This window comes from Cyprinodon variegatus, unplaced genomic scaffold (assembly GCF_000732505.1).
Source record: "Cyprinodon variegatus isolate N-32 unplaced genomic scaffold, C_variegatus-1.0 Scaffold869, whole genome shotgun sequence".
Lineage (NCBI taxonomy): Eukaryota > Metazoa > Chordata > Actinopteri > Cyprinodontiformes > Cyprinodontidae > Cyprinodon > Cyprinodon variegatus.
This window is the reverse complement of record NW_015151322.1, coordinates 292,738-319,588: the sequence shown is the minus strand read 5'-3', so window position 1 is coordinate 319,588 and position 26,851 is coordinate 292,738. Positions and strand designations below refer to the sequence as shown.

The following is a 26,851-nucleotide window of genomic DNA, read 5'->3' as shown; positions in this document are numbered from 1 at the left end:
CAGAGACTTTGTATTCTTAGCAGTGCTTTTGAACAGATGGTTATGGTTGTGTGCTTATTGCTAGCATTCTTTTTCTATGATGGTATAAATGATTTGCGTTACACCTTTAACTTTTCTATCATCACATCCTTACCTTCCAAGTACATCAGAGAGGTTAAGCTACGCCTCCATGCAGTGCAGCTAAATGTGTGCTATTTAGGTGGTAACTTAAGAGTTAATTTAGTATTTATATTTACAAACAGAACTGTATGAAGTGCTTTTTGTTTTAGCATGCAGCCTTGCTTCAGCTTTACTTCTTTTACAAGTACCGATGAGTGGTCTCTTAAAAATTTAAAGTGGCGTCCTCGAATGGATGATGGTAACACGCCAAGGTTTCCTGTTAATTGGACGGAATAACTTTTTATCTAAGATACTAGTCAGTAGTTAATCATAATTTGATTATTTGTTTACAACCATGCTATAAACATATTTTCCTATCTAAGCTTTGACTTTCTGCTGTTCTCGGTCCTAGCTGCATGTCTGATTAATGCTCTTCTTGCCTGTGGGTGTAGATGGATTCATGGCAGGTGCAGCCGTACCATACTGTCTCCATTTTTGGATGATCTGTTAAAGTGCACTAGGATTTTTTTAACCATTGGGATGTAGTTTTATTAATTAACAAAACTTCTCTTTAACTTTAACCCCCACCAATCTGCTGCTGAGGTCTACTCTTTTCATTTGATAACATGAGGTTTCATTGCATTTATGTGCTTTATTGTGTCCTGCCTACAGAGCTGGGCCTGGCATGGACCGATAAGGGAACCTCTCTGTCACTACAGGACAGGTGTCATTATGCAAACAGACTGACTAGGTCGTCCTTGTGTTGTGTGTTAGTGTGGTTAAGCAGGGGAACATGCATGTGATTGGTCGGGTGAGATGTGCAGGAGCATGCTCCCGCTCATTATGAGTGTGTTTGTGGACAGTCAGCTCTACTGGATTAGGGAGCGTAAATCCTGACAGGTCCTAATCAGTTCAGAAGTCGGTGGGTACAACTCGTTGGTCCAGCAGTTTCCTCTACTTGTGTTTAAACTGGGAATTTCCCAGCAGAATGACTTTTGGTCCCCTGTTTTTCGATTCAGTCTGGGAGTTTAGAGTTTGGCTTTCCATGATGGATGGACCTCTCAGTTCTAATTAGTGTCAGCAGCTTTTAATTGGGTCTCTGCTTTTCTTGTGTATCTTAATCCCCATTCAAAGCAAAGAAGTGCACCTAGCAGCACTGTCACCTTAATTAAACTTGCTGGTTTTATAGATTCCACTGTTTGAAGATTATAGAATTCCTAGTTTCGGTTTATTTAATCCATTAGTTATGAGTTAAAACAGAATGAAGGATAATTTAAACGTTTGATTTTTCCAAACTAAAAGTAGCGTAAAGGGAAACCAGGGGGTGGGATTTTAAAAAAAAAACTGTTCTGCATTCATACTCTACCTTAAGGAGAAATGATCCTCTGCACTTCTATGTTGGTCATATTGTCCTACATAGACTTTTAGTCATATTCAAGTTAATTTCAACTCCTTTGTATTTCTACTTCTCCTAGATGTATTTTTAACAGGATTGACACATTTCCTGAATCTGATGAAATAATGAGTAAATGGGCTAAATTTGATGCATGATTTTTGTCTGCTGCTGATAGGTGTTTAAGAATTTCCAGATTAGTCCATTAAACGCTTTTTATTTTTAACACTCTCCTTTTTGTGGAGACATATTGCTCTGCTGTGACATAATTACCGGGGGGAAAAAAAGTTTTTTACCGTACTTGAGATTTTTAAAAATGAGGTTCTGTTATAAAATCCTTCTGTTTGATGAGAAAAAAGAACATAGGAGGACATTTTTCAAACTTTTTTTGGTGACAAGGTCAAGAGTATAAGACTATAGCTAAACTAGACTGACTGTGTAAAGACAGTTTTGTTTTTGTTTTGTTTAATTATTCAAATTTATTTAATTTGTGTTAATAAATAGGGGTTATTTCATAAGGTATTCCATCCGGTTCTTTTTCAGAATTGAAAAAAGGCGTAATTGAAAGGTCTTCCTAGACTTGGAGCTCAGATTGAGACATTTTGGTGTCACACAAAGGGACAAACCATAATAATGCAGAATATTGTTTTTCAAAAAGAAGTGTATCCCCACACTTTTAGCTAGATCCCAAACCTTTAAAAGAGGTCTGCTCCTAAAAACTAGTATCTTTAACATATTTCTAGCCATTTTAAACTCTAACAATAGATTTGTTTTATTTAACATAACTTTTCATTGTGTGACAGTTACTATTAAAAAGAGTTGGGCTTGAAAACAAGAGTTTTAATACTTGTTTAAACCTTGATTCAACAGCTTTTATATACTGTAGAAAGATGATATATATAGATTTTAAAAGCTCTAGGAATAAAATGGGAATGACAAAAAAAGAGAAACAAAAATGGTGTAGGAGTTTTCTTTTAGACCCTGCCCAACAATGATGAGTGGTGTTTCTCTAGAATTTTATTAAAATGCAAAGTTCCTTTTTTCATTTAAACTATATCAATTGGGCATATGAGGTCTGTTTTATTGTTATAACCTTGCCTTATATTCTATTATTTTTCAGTCTCTCTCAATATTTATCCTAAAGACATCTGAGTGGTGCCCAGAGTGGTGCCCCATTTACACTATCCTCTGAAAACCGATCTGCACCGAATTCGGACCGAACTTGGATCAGTTAGCTGTGCTGAGCTTGGATCCTTACAACTATTTACACATCATGCTAGCACGGTTCCTTGCCTCCTAGTGATGATCTACAATACTACTGCTCCATAGTAGGAAAACTTTGTGATTATGTTTTGTTTCATCCACTATCGTCTGGATAGTGTCCTTTGCCCAAATTGCAATAAGCTAGCACCTAGCTCTTTTGAAGCCTTTTTTAAAAATGCACTGTTGAGAAGATTTTGATTGTTGTTTACAGTTCTTCTTCTGTTTTGTGGCGGTTGGCANGAGTGGTGCCCAGTTAACCCCCACAGTTTGTTGCCAATCTAAAGCCCCATTTACACTATCCTCTGAAAACCGATCCATGCCGAATTCGGACCGAACTTGGATCAGTTAGCTGTGCTGAGCTTGGATCCTTACAACCATTTACACGTCATGCTAGCACGGTTCCTCGCCTCCTAGTGATGATCTACGATACTACTGCTCCATAGTAGGAAAACTTTGTGATTATGTTTTGTTCCATCCACTATCGCCTGGATAGTGTCCTCTGCCCTAATTGCAATAAGAGCCCCAGTGTTGGCATCATCCGAGGATGCACCTAGCTCTTTTGAAGCCTTTTTTAAAGATGTACTGTTGAGAAGATTTTGATTGTTGTTTACAGTTCTTCTTCTGTTTTGTGGCGGTTGGCAAGCAACTTACCAATGTGTATTACCACCAACTACTGGAAGCTGACTGCGAATAGGAGATGATGCGGTCTGCTCATGCGCTGTTTGTTATCAGAGAACCGAGCAACAACAGAACCGCACTGAGCCCTACTGTTGAACCAGTACTAGTTAAGCATGGTTAATTTTTTTCTGGCACAGTCCTGTTCAGTTTTGCATGCCATTTAAACTTAAGTTATCTTGGTTATTGTGCTCGGACCGCTCTCAGTATGGTTTCCTAAGAGTAGTGTAAATGAGGCTTAAGCTTCACCTCTCAGGGTCTGTTAGCTTCTTTGTTTTACAAACGGTTTCAGGGTATGAGTTACGTTATCAAATTGGGATGAATCATCCATCAAGAGACAGAATTTTGTTGTTAGAAAAAAGGTGACTATGGTTTATTCTTTCACATGAATCTTTTCTAAGTGTCCCCTCCTTCCCTCACAGGGAGCTCAGCGATGAATAAGCTACGCCAGAGCTTCCGGCGCAAGAAAGACATCTACGTGCCGGAGTCAAGTCGGCCGCACCAGTGGCAGACGGACGAGGAGGCGGTCCGCAGCGGCAAATGCAGCTTTGCAGTCAAGGTGACTCTCCACATTGTTTCTGGAACACAAACAAACCTGCATACACCACATTTTATAAACACATACTTGACCAACACTAGAACTGGATGCAGTGCTGACCTTACTGTGAAGTGAGTGTTCCTCAGAGAAACCTCCCCTCACTGTCTCTGCATCCAAGGACGCTGCTGTGATTAATCAAAAGCTTTCAGAGTATGTGAGCACAAGTTTAATCTAGGCTACAGCTCTGCGGTTGTGGACTCCTTTAGCTGTTAAAGAAGAGTGCACTGCTTCTGAGCTCAATGACTTTATAATAAACAACCTACACAATGATGTAAAAAAATTGTATGAACTATGACAGCGGTAGAGACGGCTTTTTTTAAAGTGCAAGGCAAAAAGCAGCACCCGGACCTATTATGCTGGGATTGATGAAGTGGAGAGTTCTTTTTATTTTGGCAACACAAGGCGTTCGCTTTTGCAAACAGAAGTGCAACGGTATGCTTCCTCTCATCACATGGGGCCAAATGGTCAGCTCTTAAAGAAAGGGAGAACTGAATACATGGGTCCCCCCCCCCCCCCCACATGATGCTTAACATTAGTGTCTCTTTGACAGATGATGTCCCTAGTTGACTTTTCATGTTGTGGTTTAGATTTTTTTTTTTCTTCTTTTAGAGCAAGAAAGGGGATTTGAAAAAAAAAAAAAAAGGCTGGAGTTGCATTAACAACGAAAGCAGGGGCCCAAGGGTTACACAAAGGCTGTAGATAAATTTCTGTAAACACTGATTTGCATTTAGGCTGTTTAAGTCAGCCGTTTAATCTGCCTGTTTATGGAAATAAAGAGAACAATCTAATGGGATCCAGTGTCAGAAGCCAGAAGATTCCAATTATTCTTTCAGCTTAAAGGTAAATCGTCACATTATATGCCTATGCAAAAAAAACACCAACAATCATTTTGACATAAGGTTATAAAACCAAAACATTTGTCCTGGTAATTTTAGGTAGTGCTGTTTGAGCCTAAATAGAATTCCGGGACTGCCCGACGAGCAGACGTAAAACAGATGTGGCATCATCTACTAGTACTACCAGAAAACTATCAAAAAGCCAAATGGTGAACGTCCTGCAATGCATTGCGTTAAACTACCAACAGCTCGCAGTTGTGGAAGACTGGATTAGACTGCAGAGACTAAGATTAGCATTTCTATCACTAGCATCAGTATTAATAAGGATTTTCACTCTGGCATCCATCAACCCCTCACCTCAGCCACATCAGCAGCTTTAGCTCCTGCTTCAGTGAAAATAAATTTTGACACTGTATTCAGAGTGCTATTTGATTTTAATTATACCTATTGAAATCAATTATTTAGTTTTTAGTTGTTGTTTTTCTTTTATATTGGATCTTGGACATTTTTATTTTCAGAACTTTGCTGGGAGGTGCTAAAAAGCCTAGCCTCATAACAACCTAGTTTGGCCCCAACGGACATGAACAGTATTGCATCTCCATTATTATTGTGAATCAATACAAGGAGTTCTATTTATTACAAATGAATCAAAAACAAAGTGTAAAACACCAAAATAATAAATTATATGCTAACATGATGTGATAATCATTGAGAAAACTGTATGGAACCAGAATGAGCAACTGACATAAAAATAAAAAAATAAGTCTTATTAAGCATCTATGAGCATTATGGCTTAGAAATCCAATTTATGATTTTTTTTTTTTAAATCCGATTAATGGCTTTTTTTAATAAAAAGAAAATTAAAAACTACATATATCGCTCTTAAAACTAGTTTTCATTGCCATCCTGACCTCTGGGAGGGTAATGTCATTTAAAAGGCAAAAAAAAAAATTTGTAAAATAATAATGTTTAACAACAAGCAGTGAAAGTAAACCACACAAAATGTTTGAAGGCAGTGGTAGTTTATCAGTCATGAGCAGACATATGAGAACATCATTGGGTTTATTTCCTGTGATGAACGGATGTCCCTTTGAGCCCAAGGATTGGATTGGTGACACCCCCCTCCCCCAATTTTCGAAAAAATTAAAATCTTCCAACACAAAAATGAATTGATAAATGTAACTGCCCACCTCAATTAGTCAGTACACAACCAGACCTTCTTTTCAATGAGGCACCTGATCAATTTCTACTCAAATTTCAAGCCTATAAAGTAATATTTGCCTAAAAATTAGATATTTGTTTAGCAAAAGCTTTTCTTGAACATTTTAATGGCTGTAAATAAAGCAGCAGCAGAGGCTCGTATTCCTTTCCTTCAGTTTATATGTTGATAAAAATGTTTGATTAAACTACCCTTCTTTTGAACCTCATAAGCTACTTCATTCATCTAGATATTATGCAATGCTTTGGGGAAACCTATTTTCAAACAAAGTTAAGACACTTTCATAAATGGAAAAAATGTGAAATAAGACCAGTAAAGTTCCCTTCCTCTGCTCTTCCTTTCATCATGAGACAGTTCAACCTAGCATGCTACTCCTCTGTGTCCCTCCTCCCCTCTTCCTGCTCCCAGACTCCCTCTTTGGGGCCTCAGATGAGGCGGGTTGTGTGTGTCAGTCGTTGCTGTGAAATGATCACAAACTGCAGGATTTATGCTGCACACAGAGAGTAGAGGGTGCGAGCGGGTAAAGCCTGCCTCTCTGAAGTGTCTGAAGGGATTTGGTGCTTTTCTGTTCAAGGGCTGTCAGACTTTAATATCAGAAGCTTTGGAAAATATAAACACATTTTATTTGTTGTTTTCTTTTTGTGCACTACAAATGAAATTGATTTGGATCATGATGTTCAGTTAAATTTTTACGACAAATATTTCCTTATTTTTCACAAAACAACCAGAGACTCGTTTACTGAAACTGTGTCTGTTTGTTGTGCTGTTTTGTAAGCTTGAAAATATTGAATATATGTCCGATCTGCTGTTTTCCTTGATCTTACTTTATCAACATCAGCATAAATATCGGTATCGGCCAATATTAGTTATTTTGTACCATATCGGTCTGATAAATAAAGCTGGACGGATATTAAAGAATATATTTTGTAATTGCCGTTTTTATTTCAGGAGGGGGAGGAAAGAAGATTGTTCATGTGCTGTGTGTTTGGTCTTGTGACAGTGATGCACTTTAGGGCTGTGGGTGTCTAACTGAAGCATTATCAGTGCTATGGTTGTTTTTTTTCATGGATTTGAAAGGGGTGAACAATACTAATAGTAACAATAGTTAAACTGCATTAGATAATTATTAAGATAGCTGCTATTAATCTGATTCATGAGTAAATACAACTAAAGAATTATTCATGCCACTTTTTTTTTATAATCGTATCTATAAAAGATGCTAAGATGTGTGTCATTTGCAGTACTTTCACTAAATCTATTGCATTAGATTCCAAAAAGCATCACATTTTATGTTTGCAGTGTAATATATGAAAAAGCTGAAGAGGTAAGAAAACATAAGATATGGAAAATAATTTATCTTGACTGTTTAAGCCATCCATGCATTTACTCATATCCGCTTCCCCTCTTCTCCTTGCTGATCCTTGTTCAGAGCCACCGCTGCTCCTCTGCCCCAGCTACCCACGGCTGCCTCCTCGCATCAGCATTGTCCCGACATCCTACATTTGTGGTCTGCATCCGTGTGTACGCATGTTTAAATGCACACACGAGTGTTTTCTAATACGCTTGACAGGGTGACTCACAGCTGTTACGTCACAATCTTAAAATAGCAGAGCCGGAGGGTGGGGGTGACAGGCGTGGGGCAGCGACACTAGTCTGTGTGTAAGGAAAGGGTAAGGACTTCCTCTCAGCTCCTGCACACACAATAGCTTCTGAGGAGGTCAGGGTTGTGAGTGGAAGGACTTGGAATGATGCTTTTTTGAGTCCAGGAGGGAGCTTTATATATTTATTGAGAAAATATGTATCTGCTGGTGTTTAGCTGCCCTTTAACCCAGATATTTAAATACATGTACATGCACTTTTCATAGAAAACCACCCCTGCTTTATCTAAAGGCCTTGTTCTTGCACCCTTGTCTCCAGCAACTAGGAGGATCTTCTACTTGTGAAAATGTACAACTGCAGATTGTGTTACTCTCAAATCTGTTTAAACACAGTTCATGTGTGAAAACTTTGGTGTCACTAGACAGTTTTTATTTATATATCTGACTCAACCCTCATAGGTGTCATGGGTCCGGGGCTAAAATGTAGTTTTATGACTTAGCATCTCATGCCAGAAGGGTAATACTTTTTTTAAACAAGCATTAGTCACTTGTTTTTGTAATACGCTTTTATAGTCATACTGTCAAAAATGGACAAAAACAGCTAGTTGGAAATGATGACAGTAACTTTTTCTTTCTTTTCATTGTTTTTTCTTCTTCCTTTCTTTGTTTTTAACGATTCCTTGTGTTAAATAAACAATGACGTACATACACCAGCTGAAGAAAGATTCTCTGAGGAATCAAGAGTTGAATGGAATAAATCAGTTTAAGCTAGCAACTGTCTGTTTATTCTTGTTAAAGCTCCCCTTCCCTCAGATCAACAGTGCAATAGTAATAATAATATTAGTTAATAATAATTATTTTTGTTATTATTATTATATACTATTAAAACTTTATTAATGACCCACTGGAGAAATTCACCTCTGCATTAAACCCATCCCCTTGGGGAGCAATGTATGACTTTTTTAAAGAACATTTTAGAGCAGGCCTGCCTAAAGTCAGCCCTCCAGTGCAGCTGTCCTGCAGGTTTTAAAGGGTTCCCTGCTTCAGGGCAACTAATTTCAATTGATAGATAATTAACAGGCTTTTGCTGAACTGCAATCATCAGTGACCGTTTGGAAATGTCAGATGAGCACTGGGTGATATGACAGAAAAACCCATCTCAGTTTTTATCTCAAGCTTGATTTCATCTTGAGATTCTCACATTCTAGGACCTCCTATTAGGTGAACAAAGACTTGCATGAGTGTAAATTCTATTGCACCTTTTTCTTTATGTTAATCTTAGTAGTGTCAATTGTTCCCACATATGTGATGTGTTGTTGCTTTTAATATAACTAATTGATGACGGCTCTCAGCTGGACAATATGTTTTTCAACCCCTTTTTTATTACCTTACACATTCTTTTAAAGATAAATCTCAACTGACTAATGATTGTTTTGACTTATCAGAGCTTTAGAGATTGGAAATCAGGCACAAAACCCAAAGAGTAAATGAAACAAATTAGAGATCAGCTGAAGGAGTAATCAGTGGAGGGTTATTAAATTTTCTAATCAGTGGCTCAGTGTTAAAACTGAAATAAAAAAGGGGCTTAAACAGCACCAGTCAATCACTGAGATGATAACTGGTAGAAAGGTTTATTTAGCCTTACTGAGCCTTTTCTCTTTGTCATTCTCCTCTGTTTGCAGTACCTCGGGCATGTGGAAGTGGAGGAGTCGAGAGGCATGCACATCTGCGAGGAAGCGGTGAAGCGGCTTAAGACGGTAGGTATTACAACAGAACCTCTACCTCCAGGAATGTGGGGGCTAAGTACCAGATATCCAACCCCCTCTCTTTCATCAGACTCTTGCACCTCTTATTGCTGCTCCCTTTAGTTAATGTTTGTCTTCTTCCTGGTGTTACGCGTTTTCATCTTGCTTAACTTTTTCTCCCTATTCCTAGAGGTTCTAAGTAGGTTTCCACCCATGCCAACTCTTAAGCAAGCCTCCCTCATCTGTGCTTCCTGCTCCTGTACAATCCACCAGAGTTATGCAAAAAAGAAAAAAAAAAACTCCTGCTAAGGGAGAAGGAGAGAGGAGGTGAAGAGGGAAGCAATTTTTTTTGCATGTCGTCAGTTGTTTGTGAGAGCTCCACCCAGGTCATAAAGTCCTGTGGGTAGATGAGGCCGATTCTCTGTAGTCGGCAGGTTTGCTGAAGCTCTTCATCCGTCTGTCTGATTGACACTAACAGATTGTGCCTGGATTTTAGCACAGACTGAGAGTAAATATTTCCATTTCAGTTTGAGCTAACCTGAAATTATAGATAACTGGCACCCAGTTGCTCTCTTTCAGTACCTACATTTATTTCCCAATCATGTAAAGAGCCTTGCATGTTCTACTAAATGAGTCAGTTGTTGATATAATTACACTGGGGTTTTATATATTCAATTTTCATTCAGGAAACTGTGAAACTTGTTCTCATTCTATTCATATTAAATGCAGACAAGCCAAACATGCAGATAGACAATGTGGGATTAAAAACAAAACTCCACATCACAAAGAGACCCCACTCCCAATGAAGAACCACGGTGGTGACAGCGTCATGCTGCAGGCAAAAGCTGTTGTTCATCAGACTGGAGAAGCCTTGGAAACAAACATTTAAAAACCCTAGCTTGGAGCTTTTTCCTAAAGAAGAATGAGTTAAGTACTTCATTCTGTTGCTGTGCAAAGTTTATAGAGACATGCAGCAGTAACTGCAGCAGAAGCCAGTTCTACAAAGTACTGACTCAGGGGGGCGAAGTACAAATGTTCCCCACACTTTTGGTAACTTTAGGCCAACGTAAAAAAACAGCAGAAAATTCTGTTGTCCCCACTGTTAATCTTTGGTTGTGGTTGGATCTGTTCTTTTGCGTGTGACGGAATGGACCAATCACAGCCCAGACATAAGGAAATCCAGAAAATATAGCTGTTTTTTTTTTTCTTCTTGTTGATCGTCCTTATTGGTACATGTGCCACAAGGTACATGCTCTGATATGGTTTGCACACACAAACCCAAGCAAAGTACAGACAAAAACGTTGTACGTACACGTACTCAGACATAAGTAGTGTACCTAGGTACAAAGGTCCGAAGCAGATACAAACATAATAAAAAAGCACATTTGGTAAGTGGCACACTCTTGGACTTAATGAGCTTTCATGGTCGAAGAAGGATGAAAGGTTCTGCTGCGTTATAGTCATTTTTCCAGGGCTGTAAAATCGAGCTGAATCAGAAGGACTGGTTAATGGTTTTGCCTCCTGTTCACTTTTCTGACACTAGCTGCTCATCCATTCATTTATCTCTCCCTCACCTCCTGTTGTGTAGAATGCATTACCAGTGACTTTGGACCGCTACAGTCCATCTCATCTGCATTTGTGATCAGCAATCCAACTTCACAGTGGCCTCCTCCCAGACATGCAATGTTAGCATCATGTTACAAAGACGAAAGTTTAAAGGAAGAGTTGCTGATAGCTGCATTGCCGCTGCAGCTGATGTATCTAGGAAATATGAGAAAACAATCCCATTAAAAATGATTTAATACAATCTCTCTTAATGCACAACAAAAAGCAGTAATCAAAATGCATTTTATACCTAAAATGGTTTGTCTAAAGTTCGCCACTTTGAAAAAAAAGGTCATCTGAAATAAAACAAAAAGTTTTTAAAAAGATTTAAACCTGTTACTGAAGATCTGCCAATCTAGAAAAACCCTTCATGTTATAAATGTCATGAGAACAGTAGAGGGCAGTTATTAAATTTTTGATGCAAATTAAGATTTCTGCACTGATTGCTGACAAGGGTATGAATAACAAGCATTTTTATTCAAATTAAATGTAAATGGGAAAAGATAATATTTTTTGAAATAATCATTACATTCTGTTATTGTAACCGGAGGGAAACAAGCTTCTTAGTTGATTTTATTTCTTTATATTCCTGCGTGTTGTATATCAGGCTGACATCACTGTGTGATGGAGAGCAGGTGGTGTGGTTGAGCACTGCCATAAACCAGGGTTTCAGTTTTCTTAAAAAATAACTAATAGAAACTGTCCTAAGCATCTTTAGATTACAGATCAGCATAGATGAAATACCTAACTGCTGGTCCGTGTGTTTATAATGATCTAAATCTAAACTCTGCGATTTCCTAAATGTTTCTAACACTTTCTAACCAGAATCTTACATGTCAAGAGATTCAGACTTAAAAAAAAAAAAAAAATTAAAATTACGGCAACATCTCTTGTTGTAAGCTAGGAATGTTATCCGTTGACAGCCTAGACTGGGCTCAGGAAGAGACAACAAGATATGGGTCCCCAACCGTGACATTTACATTGGGTTTATAACAGGGCTGGTGGCTTTTAGAAGATGAAACATCTGCCCCCTTCCATCTTTTTGTACCTGCTGGGGGTTCAGATTGTCTGTGTTTAAAGCTTCGACTTGTCCTGCGAGTTTGGATTGGAGCTCAGAGGATTGTGGACAGAACCTTCAGCATTTGCGATTCACCAGCAGGATCTTTTTATTTACGTATGATCAAATCTTCACGATCAGCCATGGATAAAAAATATTGAAAAATAAATACTCTGACCCATGAGTTGGTGGACCCGGTTCTGAACTTCCTCTCTACCCTGAGAAAATAGAATAGAATAGAAAATCCCCTCATTGTCCCACAATGGGGGGATTCTGGTGTTACATCAGCAAAAAGATTATAGAAATAATTGTAACACAAATGTGGACCTTAGAAAAATGTTTAAGAATAACATAATAGTGAATAGTTAAAAGATAAACCATAAAATACTGTACTGTAAAGTGTTTTAACAATATGAAATTGTGCACCTGGAGAATAAAAACCAATATACAGCTATGGACATTTTTACAGTAATGGATATTTGAAAATAGCAGCAACATCAGAGATGTGCAAAATGACAGCAGCATGTTATTTAACTGACTAAGATGGAAATTGTGCAAAATCAGCATGAATGTAACAACTTATAGAGGTTGTTGGGAACAGTGATGGTTTTAGAGTCTTCCAGCTGCTGGGAGGAAGGATCTGTGATAACGCCCCCTGGTACATTTAGGATGCAGCAGTCTGTCACTGAAGGAGCTCTCCAGTTCTGCAACAGCTTGATGCATTGGGGTGGGAGATGTTATCCAACAGAGATGTTAACTTAGTTAGGACCCTTTTGTTTCCCACCTCTTGCTCTGAGTCCAATAACTGAGCTGGTCATTCTGATCAGCTTATCCAGCTGGCCGTGGGTGTGTTTGGTGATGCTTTCTATCCTGTTAAACAAAGTAGTATCCCATATAAAAATGCTTCAATTTCTTTGTAGAAAATGCGTTATCTTTCCTTAGATGGCTCTAAAAAGTCTGTCCCTTTTGAAGAAGATAAGTCCTTTGACTTTTCTTCCTGCTGTAAAAACATCCTAACTTTAGGCTGTTTTGTTTAGAGAGGCCTGCTGATGCTTATTTTTAGTTTCCCAGCCAATCACCAGTCAGAGCCTGTGAAGAAAATAAAGGATCAGATCCAGTACTCTGCTGATTTCTTAGTGCAGATCTGTTTTAGTTTGTCCAGCTTTTTACATTTCCGTTATGGTCATTTTTGTAATCCTAATAGAAACTTTGTCATTCACTGTTAAAAGAACCAACTTACTAAAGTGGGTCACGGCTTTTATAACCCTACTTGGGTATTTTTAAATCCCACTCAGCCTCAGACAGTATTGTAAAACCACCACTGTCAGACCAAAGCAAGCCTTTAGACAAATACAATTAGCAAAGCCTTCTTCATCTTCACTAAGTCTTTAGTAAACTGACTGTTGCCAGGCAACAAATTCAGACCCTATCAGCTGAGAGCATGTCAGTTAGCATTGCTCCTGAAGCAATCTCTTTCCTCAGGACTTTAGTAGGTTCAAGAGGAAGTAGGTTGTAGACCTGTAGGGAAGTAGAGTTTGCTTTTTGCTCCACCTTCCATTTTAAAGCAGGTAGACGGCAGCCGAATGACCATCGGCAACACTTTAAAAGCTGTAGACCAGCAGCAGTGAGCCGAGGTTCTCAACAATAAGTGGAAAGCAAAGCCTGAAAGGAGTCGGCTGTGCCGTCGTTGATCAGCTTCACGGTTTCAACAGCTCCCTTTGGAGCGTAGTAAGAGTTTCTCCAACAGCTCTGTGATCCGTGACGCAGAGGGGACAATTGAGGAAGAGGAGGAGGAGGAGGCTGCACTGCGGCACCATCAACCTCCAAGCTGCCCTCTTCTGCCGTCATTATCACATCACTTCCTTTTGCTTGTTTGACTGGTGCTCTGAGTTTTACAAATTTTTTTGCTCTTACTCAGCAGCGTACAATGTGTTTTTTTTTTTGTCGATTGTCTGGTATGCTGGGTAGGGCAGAACATGTTCTAGATCCTGAGTAGTCATACATTTCTTCATTCTGACAGTAAATTGAGTTCCGTCTGTTTAAGAAAAGCTGAGAAGAAGTCTTTCACCTTTCTGTCTCCTGCTGATGTTTCTGAAATTAACAGAGGTGGAGTAAAAAAGGAGCCCTAATTTACTATAATGTTAAAACATATCATGTGTTAGGTTCGCTGTTTTGCACAGTGCATTTCCTTTCCTTTTTTTTTTTTTGGCCAACATGGAAAAAAAAAATGTTTTAAGGCATGAATGGTTTCACCATGATCTTACACAAGAGGTGTGCGTTTTTACTGCATATCCTGCAGGTGTCTATTTCTCTAATCAGGGCGTTTCTGTTACTCACCAATAGGAACCGATCTGGTGATAACTTTTAGTAAAACAACAGGGAAAAAAACTTGAAACGATAACAGATTACATGACATCTAACTGAAAAGTAAATATAAGAGCTGCAATAATGTTACATATAATGTGTGTACGTTCTTCTCATGAGTAAAAAAACATAATATAAAACACGTTCAAGGTCATAGAAATAATATTTTCCCAAAAAGATACTTTTTTTTGGGCTGCACTTCATGGCCAAAATGATCATTTCTTAATTTTGGTTTTATTTCTGACACAGATATAAACAAAATAAATGCGTTAAAAACACTGTATGTAATGCCCACACCATATGCCTATATAAACCAACCACTGTTACGTTTTTAAAACAAAATATTTGCTTTAAAACACAAAACACTTTGTAAGACTAAGTGTCACATTGTAAAAAATGCTGTATATACGTTTAAATATTAAAATGTCTTCACCTTTAGTAAATAAAAGAATATCTTTATGTATTTATATTGTATTCTTCTCCAGCCTTTTTTCTATTTTACTCTTTACAGTATAAAAGCAGTGTAACTAACCCATAAACTTGCTCTTTTTTCACTAGACTAGATACATCTACATTTTTGGCCAATATTTGTCTTATTTTCTTGTAACAGCGCTGGTCAATGCGTGAGTTTGCTGATTCATTAGCACTTCCTGCAGCCATTATTTGAGATCACATGAATCGCATCACTGCTGCTCCCCCCATTCACCATCCACCATTAATGATTTTATATAAATTTAGACTTGTATATTGTTTGTTTTATGTTCATTTGACCATCTAAATTGGAAGAAAACGCAATATAGGCCCTAATAAATTGGCAGCTGTTATTGGGGAATCTGATGTTAAAATAATCATCATCAGTCTTAAAAAAGACAAATCTATATCGGTATATCAGTAGTTTAAATGTAATGTTTGTTTCACTTATAAATGTGAACCTGTTGTAATCAGAAACTAACAAATGATTCTTCCTTGTTGGCAGTTGAAAAGTGTTATAGCTTTCCTTTAGCTACCTGAGCAGTGTGTGGGGGAGGGGCAGCACTTGCTTAAGCCGGGCATACACTGTATGATATTTTTCAGTCTTGGCAGCTCACACTGTATGATGAATCCCTGCGGTTTCATGGTACAGTGTGAGTTGACAACTCACGATGCGTGTGCGACCCAACGCTCTGATCCGATCTACCTGCTCACACTGTACGTCTAAAAACCACAGCCCCAAATGAGAGATGGCACTACTGGTACTTCTCTATCAGGAAGCCAAACCAGTAGAAGAGGAATATTAAGCTCACTGGAGTGAAACCTTGGCAATTTTGCAATTTTGTGCTGAAAGCCCTAAAAAAATGGCAGCGACGTATTTGGACAAAGACATGGCTGAGCAAACGTGGCTATTCACGGTCTGTCATTTTTACAGAAAGAACTCCATTTCACTCGCACCTCTGCCATGCTTCTGTGTTTTCATCTGAGAGGAAGAAAAAAATCCTTGTTTGGCCACTGAGCGTTTTGCCCATGACGGTCGACTTCCTGATTCCTGATCGGGATGTGGTTGCAAGAGGCTGATAGCCCCTCGTTACCCACTTTATTCTACACGACGCACAATCAGGCTGAAAGTCGGGCCGATCGAAAAATTCTCGCACGACTGAAAAGGGCAAAAAAATCACACAGTGCAAGCCCGGCTTAACTCTTTGCCAGGGGTCTGCAAGCTGTGGCTCTTCTGACACTTGAATTGGTCCCTCATCACTCTGGCTAAAAATAATGAAGAGCTTGCTAATCTTTGGGAAAAAAAGATATACTTAAAAAAAACTAGTAAACATTTTCTTCATTGACTGATTGTGCTAAAAAATAAATTAACTCTAAATATAAGAGAAATATATTTTTTAAATATCTTTTTAAGTGAACAAATGGTAACAGAATGGTTTTAAAACGTCAAATTTGAAATGGCACTGATAAAAAAAGACCAACCTTTGGTAGATATCTCTCTTAAAAAGGTCACATAATGTGTGCGACTCTAAATGAGTATTATTACCCAGACTGCATATAGTGTAGAAATGGCTCTTTGGATTGTAAAGGTTGCAGACCCCTGCTCTGTGCCTTTGACAGCAGGAGTTTAAGGACCACAGATGCTGTTTGCAGTCACCAGTAAAGCATAGAAATAAGACAAGCCTGCAAAGTAGCTTTTCCATTTTGCTCATCCCATTTTGTTTTCACATTGTTTGCTTCAGTTTTGACCTTTTAAAACTTGATCTCTTCCGTTTAGAAATGTTTTTGCCTTTTATGTCTCCACTTTTGAATGTTGAATAAATTCTACATTTTGTCCTTTTTTTAAGCAGGTTTAAAATGCAGAAAAATGTCTTCTCCATCCAATTTCCTTCTTGCTAGAGTTCTAGTGATCTCTTTAATCTAGATGTTGTTCCCCTAACCATAGCTTACTAACACACCACCGCTTATGCAAAAACATAGACTAACAAGAGCTTAACTCAAACCAAATGAATATCCATGTCTGGTTAACATGTTTAATCATGCATTAACACGGTGCTCCAAAAAGCCGTCTCAGTGTAACAGGAGTCGAATGGCACTCCTTTTCCTAGTTTATGGGGAGGAGAGTAACTCGCTCACAGCAAGCGGGTGATTGCAGGGAAGGGATTAAGGCCTAGTCTGGTTTGGTTGGCTTTTGTTTTTCTGTTTTAAAGTGGTTGCTTGAGTTTGAACCCCAGACTCAGCGAACAGTCACAGATGTGACCCAGAGGTCAGTCTTCTGTCTGCAGCAATCTGTTTCTGTCTGCTGAGCAGCCATGGATGGATCAGGTCTCTGGAAATCAGGGAAGAAAGAATAAAATGGGGGCTTCAGGTTATCCCTCCCCACACACGGCTATGCCGAGAGAGGGCTGCTGCAGACGGGCTGCGGTTAGCCTTGGCTGCCGTTACCCTCGGAACTCCGCTGGTTACCGCAGTCCTCTCAACTTCGGAAAACATTTTTTAATTACACATAAAATCGGTAAATGGCTTATAGTGATGGTTAAAAGTATATTCTCGCCTCAAATGATCTTAAAACTTACTTTTATTGAACAACAGAAAAGAGAACTTTTAACTTAATACTCTGTGAGCCCTCCATTGAAAGCTGCTAATGCCGCAGTGCATGCTGGGACTCAATCTCAAGAACGGACAAGTCTGCTCTGATGCATACTCTGTAAATGGGGAGGGGCGAGAACAACATCCGGGGACTTTGTCGTTCTTGGTCTGCTGTTCTTGTGAATTGGGACAGTACTAGGGCTGATGAGGCTGATGACGTTTCACAAGTACACATATTGAGAAACGGCCACAATGTTGGACATAAAAAAAAACCAACAGTAGTTGCAAACTAATTAACAATGTTAATGTCTGTATTTAACTATAAGTTAGAGTTAATTTAAGCCTCACTTTGCTCAAAATAAACAGTGATGTTAATGTTAGCTTAGCCCGTACAAAGTTCAAAATTTAACATTAATCATTTTAGAGCATATTGCTCCTGCTGTTGACTGTGTTCACCTAAGTTGCTTAATGATGACTTTACTAATGTTTTACTCTTTAAGAGAAGAGCTATAAGCCTGAAGATGCTTTGCTGGCAGAAACAAAAACATTTCTGTGTCGAGAGGTGGGATTCCCTGAAAAGTACCCAACTGCAGGAAATTTACTTTATCAGTTGGTTCCTCCCATAAAGTGACAAAAGTTGAAATGAGCACACAGAAATGGGTCCACACGCAAGAAGAAAAGAGAATCTATTGGCGCAAAGACGAGAGGGTGCATAAAAGGAACATGAACTGTTGCAAGGGACGTTTAAAATACATGTGGAGATTAGGTTATGTATGTGAAATTTTGGCAGAATTCTCCATGTCATTTTTGCAGTCCATAATGCTGGGAGAGAGAGCAAGACTTTGAGAGGATAACAGTAAGGCTAAATTGAATACGGTAAAAGGATCAGTTTTATCCTTCCTAGTAACTCCAACAATATATAAATAAAACATTTTCACTGATGAGGTGTAGCATCACCTTTCTGATGAATGATTTATTGTCACAGAGAAATATTTTCAATGCTGTTCTTACAAGACATGGTAGAGTTGGCTAAAGTCTGTATCAGAGGGTTAAGCAGATGGGAAGCGAATATAGATTACTGTTTGGTGTATCAGCACTAACTGGTGTTGCTTACTGACGTCAGAAGGTTTCTGCTTTGAGCTTTAAGTCTTTCTTGGGATTTCTTTTCCGGTTCTACTAACGGCAACTATCTCTAATAAAGTGTCACCCATAAATATCTCTGACATCCAATCAAACCCATCACTCACCAATAACCCAACTTAAAGTTCACCAGAACGACAATCTTCAAACCAAACCCCATCCTGTCGGCTCTAGTCAAACCTTAGACTTCTTAGGTAACATTTTCATGCCCTTGTTCCTCCCTCCCCCGTCTCCTCCAACCCCTCCCTTTTTGCCACATCCACTTCCAGGACAGGAAATTCTTCAAAGGATTCTTTTCTAAAGTAAGTTATTGCTTTGTGTCTCTGAGTGTTTCTCCTTCCTACTTGCTTTATTATTTTCTCACACTTCACCCTTTGTTCACTGCTGATGTCTGGAAGAAGCCCACGCAGACAAGGGAAGCGAGTCTGCAGAGACAGATACACAACAATGCATGTGTCTTTGAGCAGGTGGGGTGGTTTAATGCTGGGGTGGGGCACTTTTAGCCATCCATGTTTGTGGTTTTTATTAACAGGCGTGGCTTCTCTTCCTTTAGCCGTGCTTCCACGAAGCAGCAGTGGGACTTTGAACAAATTGAATGAATGAATATTTTCTTTTTCATTGTTGCTAATTTAACCAATCACTTACCTCCTGCATCAGCACAGAATCTCACACCAGTCCTCTTGGTTTCTTGATCAAAATTTGTCTGTGTGGCACAGGTGCTTTAAAACACCTCCCCTTTTTTGGCCTTTTACTAGCTTCTATCTCTTTCATTCACAGGTGTGTATGTGTTTATAATATTTTCTACCAGTAGGTGCAGAGGAATGGTAGAAAAGACAGTGATACTGAGGGATACTGAAACAGCCTTTTTTTTTGTTAACTCTTTCCACTCTGTGTGTGTTTGCAGGCTGGGAAGAAGGCAGTGCGAGCTGTGCTGTGGGTGTCGGCGGATGGGCTTCGAGTTGTAGACGACAAAACAAAGGCAAGAACAGAAAAACAGTGATCCCGGGATATCCTTACTACTTATGATACACAAAGTGTATTAGCAAAAAATCTGTGGATTTTAATCAAATCCCCTCTACCTCAACACCGAAAAAGAAACTAAATGCCAGAGCAACACATTATAGCTTGGTTAGAGTACATGTGACAACAAAATGGCATCATGGAAACCAAGGAACACAGCAAAATGGATAACGTGTTCAAAGCTGGGTCTCTGTTGTCCTGTTCCATGTCAGGACAACAAAAAAAGTGTGATTCAAACTCAAATCTTGCTCAGACAGTTAACTGCAATAAATTGACAGCAACTTCCATTCAAAACATAAGAATTTTTCAACTAAAATCATGAAACTCCAGGTGATACATTTCAGTGAGAAACTCTTTACTAAGCTAATTAAACTCAACTAAACTTAATTAGCTACTATGTACAGACAAGAAAAGGGCAAATGAAAATAGTGGAAAACTATTATTAATAGGAGAAAGAAATATCACGTTTTGGTAAGGATTTTGTTTGTGAAATTTGGTCAAATTAGCTGTTAAAAATAATTTAGAGCCACTGGAATGTGTTCAAAACAATTCCCAATCCAAATCCAAGAAGTAAATGAAAAAAAAAAAAAAAAACCAATGTTTAGTTAAATAATACGTTTTAAAGTTGCCTAATGACAACTCAATAACTGTTTAAATAATAATTTATTAACATTATGTGAAGATTTCTATGGGAATTAAGTAAGGAAAAGTTCATTAATGCTAAGACCGCTCTATGCCCTCCATGCTGGAAGTGGCTGTTTAGACAAAGAGCTAATGGCTAGCAGACCAAGCCAACTTTCTCTCCTGTTTTAGCAGAAAACAAACATTAACACACGTTAATGTCATAACTAGTGTTGCGCTGATGTCATTGCCCTGATACCGATACCTTGCTGTGCAGTATCGACCCATACCATTTGTCTGAAATTTATGTGTGTGTATTTAAAAAAGCTTTTTGTTTAGTTCAGTTTGATTCACAATATTTTCCTTAACCCCCAATGAGAATTGTACAAGTCTATATATAAGTTTCTTTAGAGTTGTTGTAAATTATGACAAAGGGATATCTGGTAGCATTCTCTATTACAGCAGATCTGAAAAGGTTTGATTGGAAAGACCCGACATTCAGCAGTCTGAAATAGAAAGCTAGAAAATGTTCCATTTGAAGTTCATCGTGAACCATGGAAGAGGATGCTGTGGTTTATTGAAACCTTATCAAGTGTAAGAAAACTAATACACCATGGTCAGACATGGTGGTGGCAGCATCATTCTATGGAGGGGAGGCAGGGAAAGGTTGGCTGATTTAAGTGGATGGGAAGATAAAAAAAAAAAACTGTCAGAGGCTATAAAGCAATTGAAACTGTGGCGAAACCTTCAATTGGGACCACAGCTCTAAAAGTACCACTAGCGCGATAACCAAATGTTTAAATTGATCCATATCTATGTGTTAAAACGGCCTAGTCAAAGTCCAGGCTGAAGTCCAGCCAGAAAATCTAGTAAGACCAATCATAAGCTAATCGCCTCACATGCTACACAGCATCGATGCAGAAACTCATGCAAAAGGAGCCCCAAACACTTGATCGAATTGGAAAAATCTATTTCAGTTGATCTTGTGTTAAAATGTTCATATTTTAACAGAATTTTAGGTTTTCATTAGCTGAAAAACTAAAAATTATCCAAATTACAAAAAATAAAGAGTTGAAATATTTCCCTGTGGGTAATGAATGAGATTCACCCTCTGATTTCAGTAACAAAACATCAAACATTTTAAGGATATTCTAATGTTTTCAAATACTGTCAGAAATACCCAAAACACCAATAAGTACTCTAATGATACTCAAACCGGTAACCTTTACAATACTAGTTTGGCATGGTATCAATACTCAAGATAAATGTCTCTTACATATTTTTTCTATTGTTTAGTTTTACATTTCTAAATGATTTGCTCCTTAAACCATTTAATACTTTAGTTATCAAATTGAGTTATATTAGGTTATTTATTTAGCATTTATTTGCCTAATCTTGAACTATAATCTGTGATTCTGCAGAAAAATAATATCTTGTGTTAAGAATGAAAAAGATGATTTTTTTATGTAATTAAAAACATTTTTTGTCTGTAATTATTTGTCAGTTTTATACCCATAGAACCAAAACTGGTATCCACATTTCTTCTATCAGGTTTGAAAATTTAGCATGGTGATAATAACCCTGGTACCTGTCGACCTAACGTATTTTGTTGTTCTTTTAGTATGACAACTCTGAACATTTTTAAGGGATATACACACTTAAATATCAGAAAATCATCTCTGATTATAGACTTTTCTGATGAGAATACATACAGTAGGAGATGATCTCTTTGGCATTATGCTCCCTAAACACACAAATAGGAAGTCCCACTGACACCTGCTGGAAGTAGCTGGTACTGTCTTTGCTTAAAACGAAGGCATTGGGTTTATACTGTATGTTACAAAAAAATGAAAGTGACTAAAATATTTATTTTTATTTTTGTCACTTCAGTGATAAACATTTTATAAATCTTTATTTTAACTGCTGGTGACTTTGCAGACTCTGTTCTTTAGAGAAACTGAAATATTTAAGTGAGGTTGACCTTAAAATTCTGTACTGTTTTACTGCTGAGGTGTAATATTATGATTTTTTTGTTTTTTTTGTTTTTGCAATAAAGAAATAGTTTGAAGCAACTAGATTTGAAAATTAGCAAATTAGATTTGAAGACCAAAATAAGGGCTGAGGAATCTTTGTTAAACTCTTCAGCTCCTATTTGGCTATTATTTGATTTCCTGTGTCCCAGCTATAACCATGCTAATGATAGAAACTGCTTCCTGCAGGACCTGATTCTGGATCAGACAATAGAGAAGGTTTCGTTCTGTGCTCCAGACAGGAACTTTGAGAGGGCGTTCTCATACATCTGCAGGGATGGCACCACACGACGCTGGATCTGCCACTGTTTTATGGCCATTAAAGACTCAGTAAGAACTGGCTTTTTTCTTTTCTGTTAATGAAGCTTTAAAGGAGCAAAACCTGCACTTTTTTTTTCTGTGAAGTGGATCGTGAGCTGTCATCTTGTGAAATAAATAAATATCTTTCACTTTCTATTGCTTTCGGGTGATTGTTAGTTTCTTCCACAAACGCAAACTGTTTGTCTCGTCCCTGCCAGGGAGAGCGGCTTAGTCATGCTGTGGGCTGTGCGTTTGCCGCGTGTCTGGAGAGGAAACAGAAGCGGGAGAAGGAGTGTGGTGTCACGGCAACCTTTGATGCTAACAGAACCACTTTTACTCGGGAAGGCTCATTTCGTGTTACCACAGCAACAGAGGCTGCAGAGAGAGAAGAAGTCATGAGACAACTGCAGGATGCTAAAAAAGGTGTCTGTGCTCAGTCTTTCTTTGTTTGGGTCTTTCTGTTCAGTTCTTTCTTTCTTTTTTATCCCTCTTTCTGCATTAAAAGTGTTAATTTATTTTCAATGTATTTTAATGTGAAATGAATTGCTCTTCATTTTACTGTTCCAAAAAATAAAAATAGAAACGTATTTCCCAGTTCTTTGTGTATTAAACATGTAGTGGATGGGTCCCACGTCTCAGCAAAGGTCTGGCATTTATAGAACCTTTGTGGCTCTATTAGATCAGTTGTTAGAGAGTTTTTTTTCTCTCGTAAGAATCCTGTCACTTGGCTTTAGTTTGAATCTTGGCTTTTTATTTCTTTACTGTCTCCCTTCTTTACCAGCAGAGACGGACTTAAACGTTGCCGGGAATGCAGCCAATATTTCAACAAACCCTTCATTGAACCAGCCAGGAAGCTCCCCGTCCCCCTCATCCTCTCCGCCACTCTCCGTTGGTGCGTTGGGACCTCAGGTGATCCCCCGCAGACACGCGCCGGCTGATGTCATCGCCCGGCAGGGCTCCTTCAGAGGCTTTCCGGCACTCAGCCAGAAGACGTCTCCCTTCAAACGACAGCTGTCACTGCGCCCAAATGAGCTGCCCTCCACTATGCAGCGAAAGTCGGATTTCCCTATAAAAAACGCAGGTGATGATTTATGGAACCTTCCAAAAAACCTGCAGAAATTCCAGTATTTTAAAGAAGGGACAGTGGCATTTATAAAGATGTAGTACTTCTAAAAGAATTTGCTGGCTAAAAGTCATAATGTATTGAACAACACTAACCCCCCTTTTTTTACAGTTTGTTTTTATTCTGTAAAGCCAATATCCTCTCTACTCTGAGACATTACACATAATACGACACCTTTAGATCAGATCTGAGGTCTGTTTTAACTTTGCTTTTCTGAATCTTTTTTTCATGCAGTCCCTGAGGTAGAAGGAGAAGGCGACAGCATCAGTTCCCTGTGCACCCAGATCGCCACTGCCTTCAGCGGACCCCCAGAGGACCCGTTTTCTTCTGCTCCAATGCCCAAACCAGCATCTTCTCCACAGTCTCCTGTGGCTCCAGGTAACACCTGTAGGACATCTGCTCCGTGCAACAATTAGCTGTAGTTTACTTGAATTTCTTGCTCCTCTAATTGGAATGTTGTTATATTTTATATCTAACCATTTCCCTGTAATGCCTACTATTCTTTTTTTTTTTTTTTTTTATTCAACATAACATTTCTAACTATGTTTAACACTAAAGGCCATTAGAAGCATGGCAGCCATTGTACGTCTAACAATAGATCTTTCAGAACTAGCATTAGCTTCTGTCTCTTATTTGCTTTAGTGAACGGCACCATGCCTGCCTTCTCTGCTGCTCCTGCTGCCAACCCCTTAGTCCTGCACCCTGCTCTGCCTGCTAGAGAGACTAACCCCTGGGCCACAAACCCAGCAGGGCCCCCGGCTGCAGCCCACCCAGGTAAACAGCTCAACAGAGACGCCACATTCTGACATTTTGGGCGAAGTTGTTCCAGGTTATCTGATCACAAGTGACAAGCAGAAAAGCAGAGAACTAATAAAGTTATCTGAGGAAAGACGTCTCAACCATTAAAGGAAATCATTATGGGACTGATTGTTTTTTCTGTCTTAATGCAGGAGGGGAGTGGCCATCAGCTGCACCGGTCCTTGTAGCCCCTCCCACTGCTTCTCCAGCCATGTCCGCCCACAAACGAACGCCATCAGAAGCAGACCGCTGGTTGGAGGAAGTCACCAAATCTGTCCGAGCTCCACAGCCTAAACCCATCGCCGCAGGGAGCACGCCTCCCCCCCAGCCATTTGCCGCCCCCGCACAGATGCCAATGGCCCCCGTAGCCGTCGTTCCCCCGGTGCCCTTCATCCCTTCTCTGGCCCCCACCGTCCCCATGGTGCCCCCGCGCCAGCCCGCCTTCCACGCCCAGGCGCCGGCCTCCTACCCGGTGTCCAACGGGCTGCCGTTCCCTCAGCCCAGCGTGCCTCTGATCGGCATCACTCCTTCACAGATGGTGGCTAACGCGTTTGGCTCCGCCACCCATCCGCAGCCTTTTCCCGTCCCAGCCTCCTCCACGCTGCAGACGGACGCTCAGGGCATCAATAACATTTCCCCGTACATTAAACCCCCTCCACCCGCAGAGGTTAAGCCCATGCCTCTGCACCCTTCTAATGGCAGGGCCTCCTTCAACGGCGCCGACGGCTGGGCAGCCTCATCCTCCCTGCAGGCGCAGTCTGCACCGGCGCCGCAGGAAGATGCTTTCGAAGCCCAGTGGGCAGCCCTGGAGAACCGCCCCCACCAGCGCACCACCCCATCCCCCACTAACCCCTTCTCCACCGAGCTGCAAAAGACTTTTGAGATCCAGCTCTGAACACGGTGCAGCACAAACTTAACGGGAGAGTCGTCCGGCCGTCCTTCGTTCGAGGCACTCAGCAGGGAGGGGGATGAAGCTGGGAGAAAGTGGGGGGAAGCTGAGTGAATTTTCAGCTCCTCAGGCATTTCGTTTGTCTTCTGTGTTGTCTTGTTTGTGCTACGGAGCACAAGGTTATCATCACCTCCCCCACCTTCTTTTGCAATGATAGAAAGGCTGCAGCACTGAGAGAACTCCACTTCCAGATGAGAAGTACTCCTTAAAAAAAACAAAAACAACCTCCCCAGTCTTAAGGGTAGAGCAAGACAATGCCAAAATCTTTATTTTTATGCATCAAGTATATTTTAAATAGCTTTGAAATCTAACAGAAGAGTTGTAAGTAATCTTGCCAAAGGCACGGGATAGTTACAATGTTTGTGTATACGAGAAAGTTCATGTATATTATACATAAATTCATATATATATATATATATAAAGAATCTATACTGTACACACAGCTCACAGCAGTGCAGATTTTTAATGTGATGTAAAGAGATTTTTTTGAAGGGATAGCTGCTTTTTGAGTGTGTGCTTTTTTTTGTTTAGTTTTATTTTATATTTTTCCCTCATTTTTGAAAAACAAATCTTGATGCTGTCTCAGCATCATGTACCTGAATGAAAAATATCTCTGATGAATAGTGTTTCTTTGCAGCAACAATCAGTTTGTGCTTGGCCATGGTGGTGGTGCCTATAAGGTTGCCTCTCTTTTACCTGTCCTTAGTTTTTTTTTATTTTTCAGTACAAGTTAGGACTCCCTTTGTCCTTATTTTTTTAGTACCAGTTTTGTTTTATATTAATATTATTTAACAACATAGGATGCATCAATCCTGTTTTACCATCTCCTCCTGGGAGACTTTGTTTTTATTTTGTATGTAGTTGATTTTAATGTTTTTTTTTTTTTTCTTCAATATGCACATGCACTAATAAACCAGATCATTTGACCTCACAGGTGAGCTTGATTGGGTCTGGCCCGGTTTCCGTTTGCCTCCTGTGGCTCTGACGGGCAGCAGAACCTCCGGTGGGAGAATAAAATGTGGTCTCATCCTCACTTTCTGATTTCTATTTTTATTTTTTAATCAAACTTGCTGATATGATCAATTCTCTGATCAACTTTTTTTCTTTTTTTAAAGTATTTCATTTCTTTATTTCTGCTCTTTGGAGAAAAAATAACTGAAGCTCATGGGTTGAATAAATTTTATGGTGATAGAAGAAAAAGCGGTCTGTGTTCCTGATTTGTTCACATGCAGTGCCTTGTAACACTTCTTCACATTTTGTCACGTTACTTCAAATAAAAGTTTCAAAAGTGTTGCTATGACTACTACATCCACTTTTTTTCTCTCCTTCAGCTTTGCTTTTGCAGAGCTGAAATCTTT

General features: G+C 39.3%; 1 protein-coding gene across 6 annotated transcripts in view; it reads left to right on the top strand.

Moving 5' to 3' along the window:
* Positions 1 to 26,752, top strand: part of numb (numb homolog (Drosophila)) — a 57,174-nt gene extending 30,422 nt beyond the window's left edge. The window contains exons 2-11 of one of the 6 annotated variants that reach the window (XM_015397526.1): positions 3,853 to 3,989; positions 9,364 to 9,438; positions 18,922 to 18,954; positions 19,557 to 19,631; positions 22,513 to 22,653; positions 22,842 to 23,046; positions 23,408 to 23,704; positions 23,981 to 24,124; positions 24,389 to 24,520; positions 24,697 to 26,752. In XM_015397526.1, the coding sequence (XP_015253012.1) occupies positions 3,864 to 3,989; positions 9,364 to 9,438; positions 18,922 to 18,954; positions 19,557 to 19,631; positions 22,513 to 22,653; positions 22,842 to 23,046; positions 23,408 to 23,704; positions 23,981 to 24,124; positions 24,389 to 24,520; positions 24,697 to 25,439 (1,971 nt within the window). In that variant the 5' untranslated portion in view covers positions 3,853 to 3,863 and the 3' untranslated portion in view covers positions 25,440 to 26,752. Of the gene's footprint in view, positions 1 to 3,852; positions 3,990 to 9,363; positions 9,439 to 18,921; positions 18,955 to 19,556; positions 19,632 to 22,512; positions 22,654 to 22,841; positions 23,047 to 23,404; positions 23,705 to 23,980; positions 24,125 to 24,388; positions 24,521 to 24,696 lie in introns of all 6 variants that reach the window. The other 5 variants (XM_015397525.1, XM_015397529.1, XM_015397530.1 and 2 more) reach the window with 5 other exon arrangements.
* Positions 26,753 to 26,851: the final 99 nt, after the last annotated feature.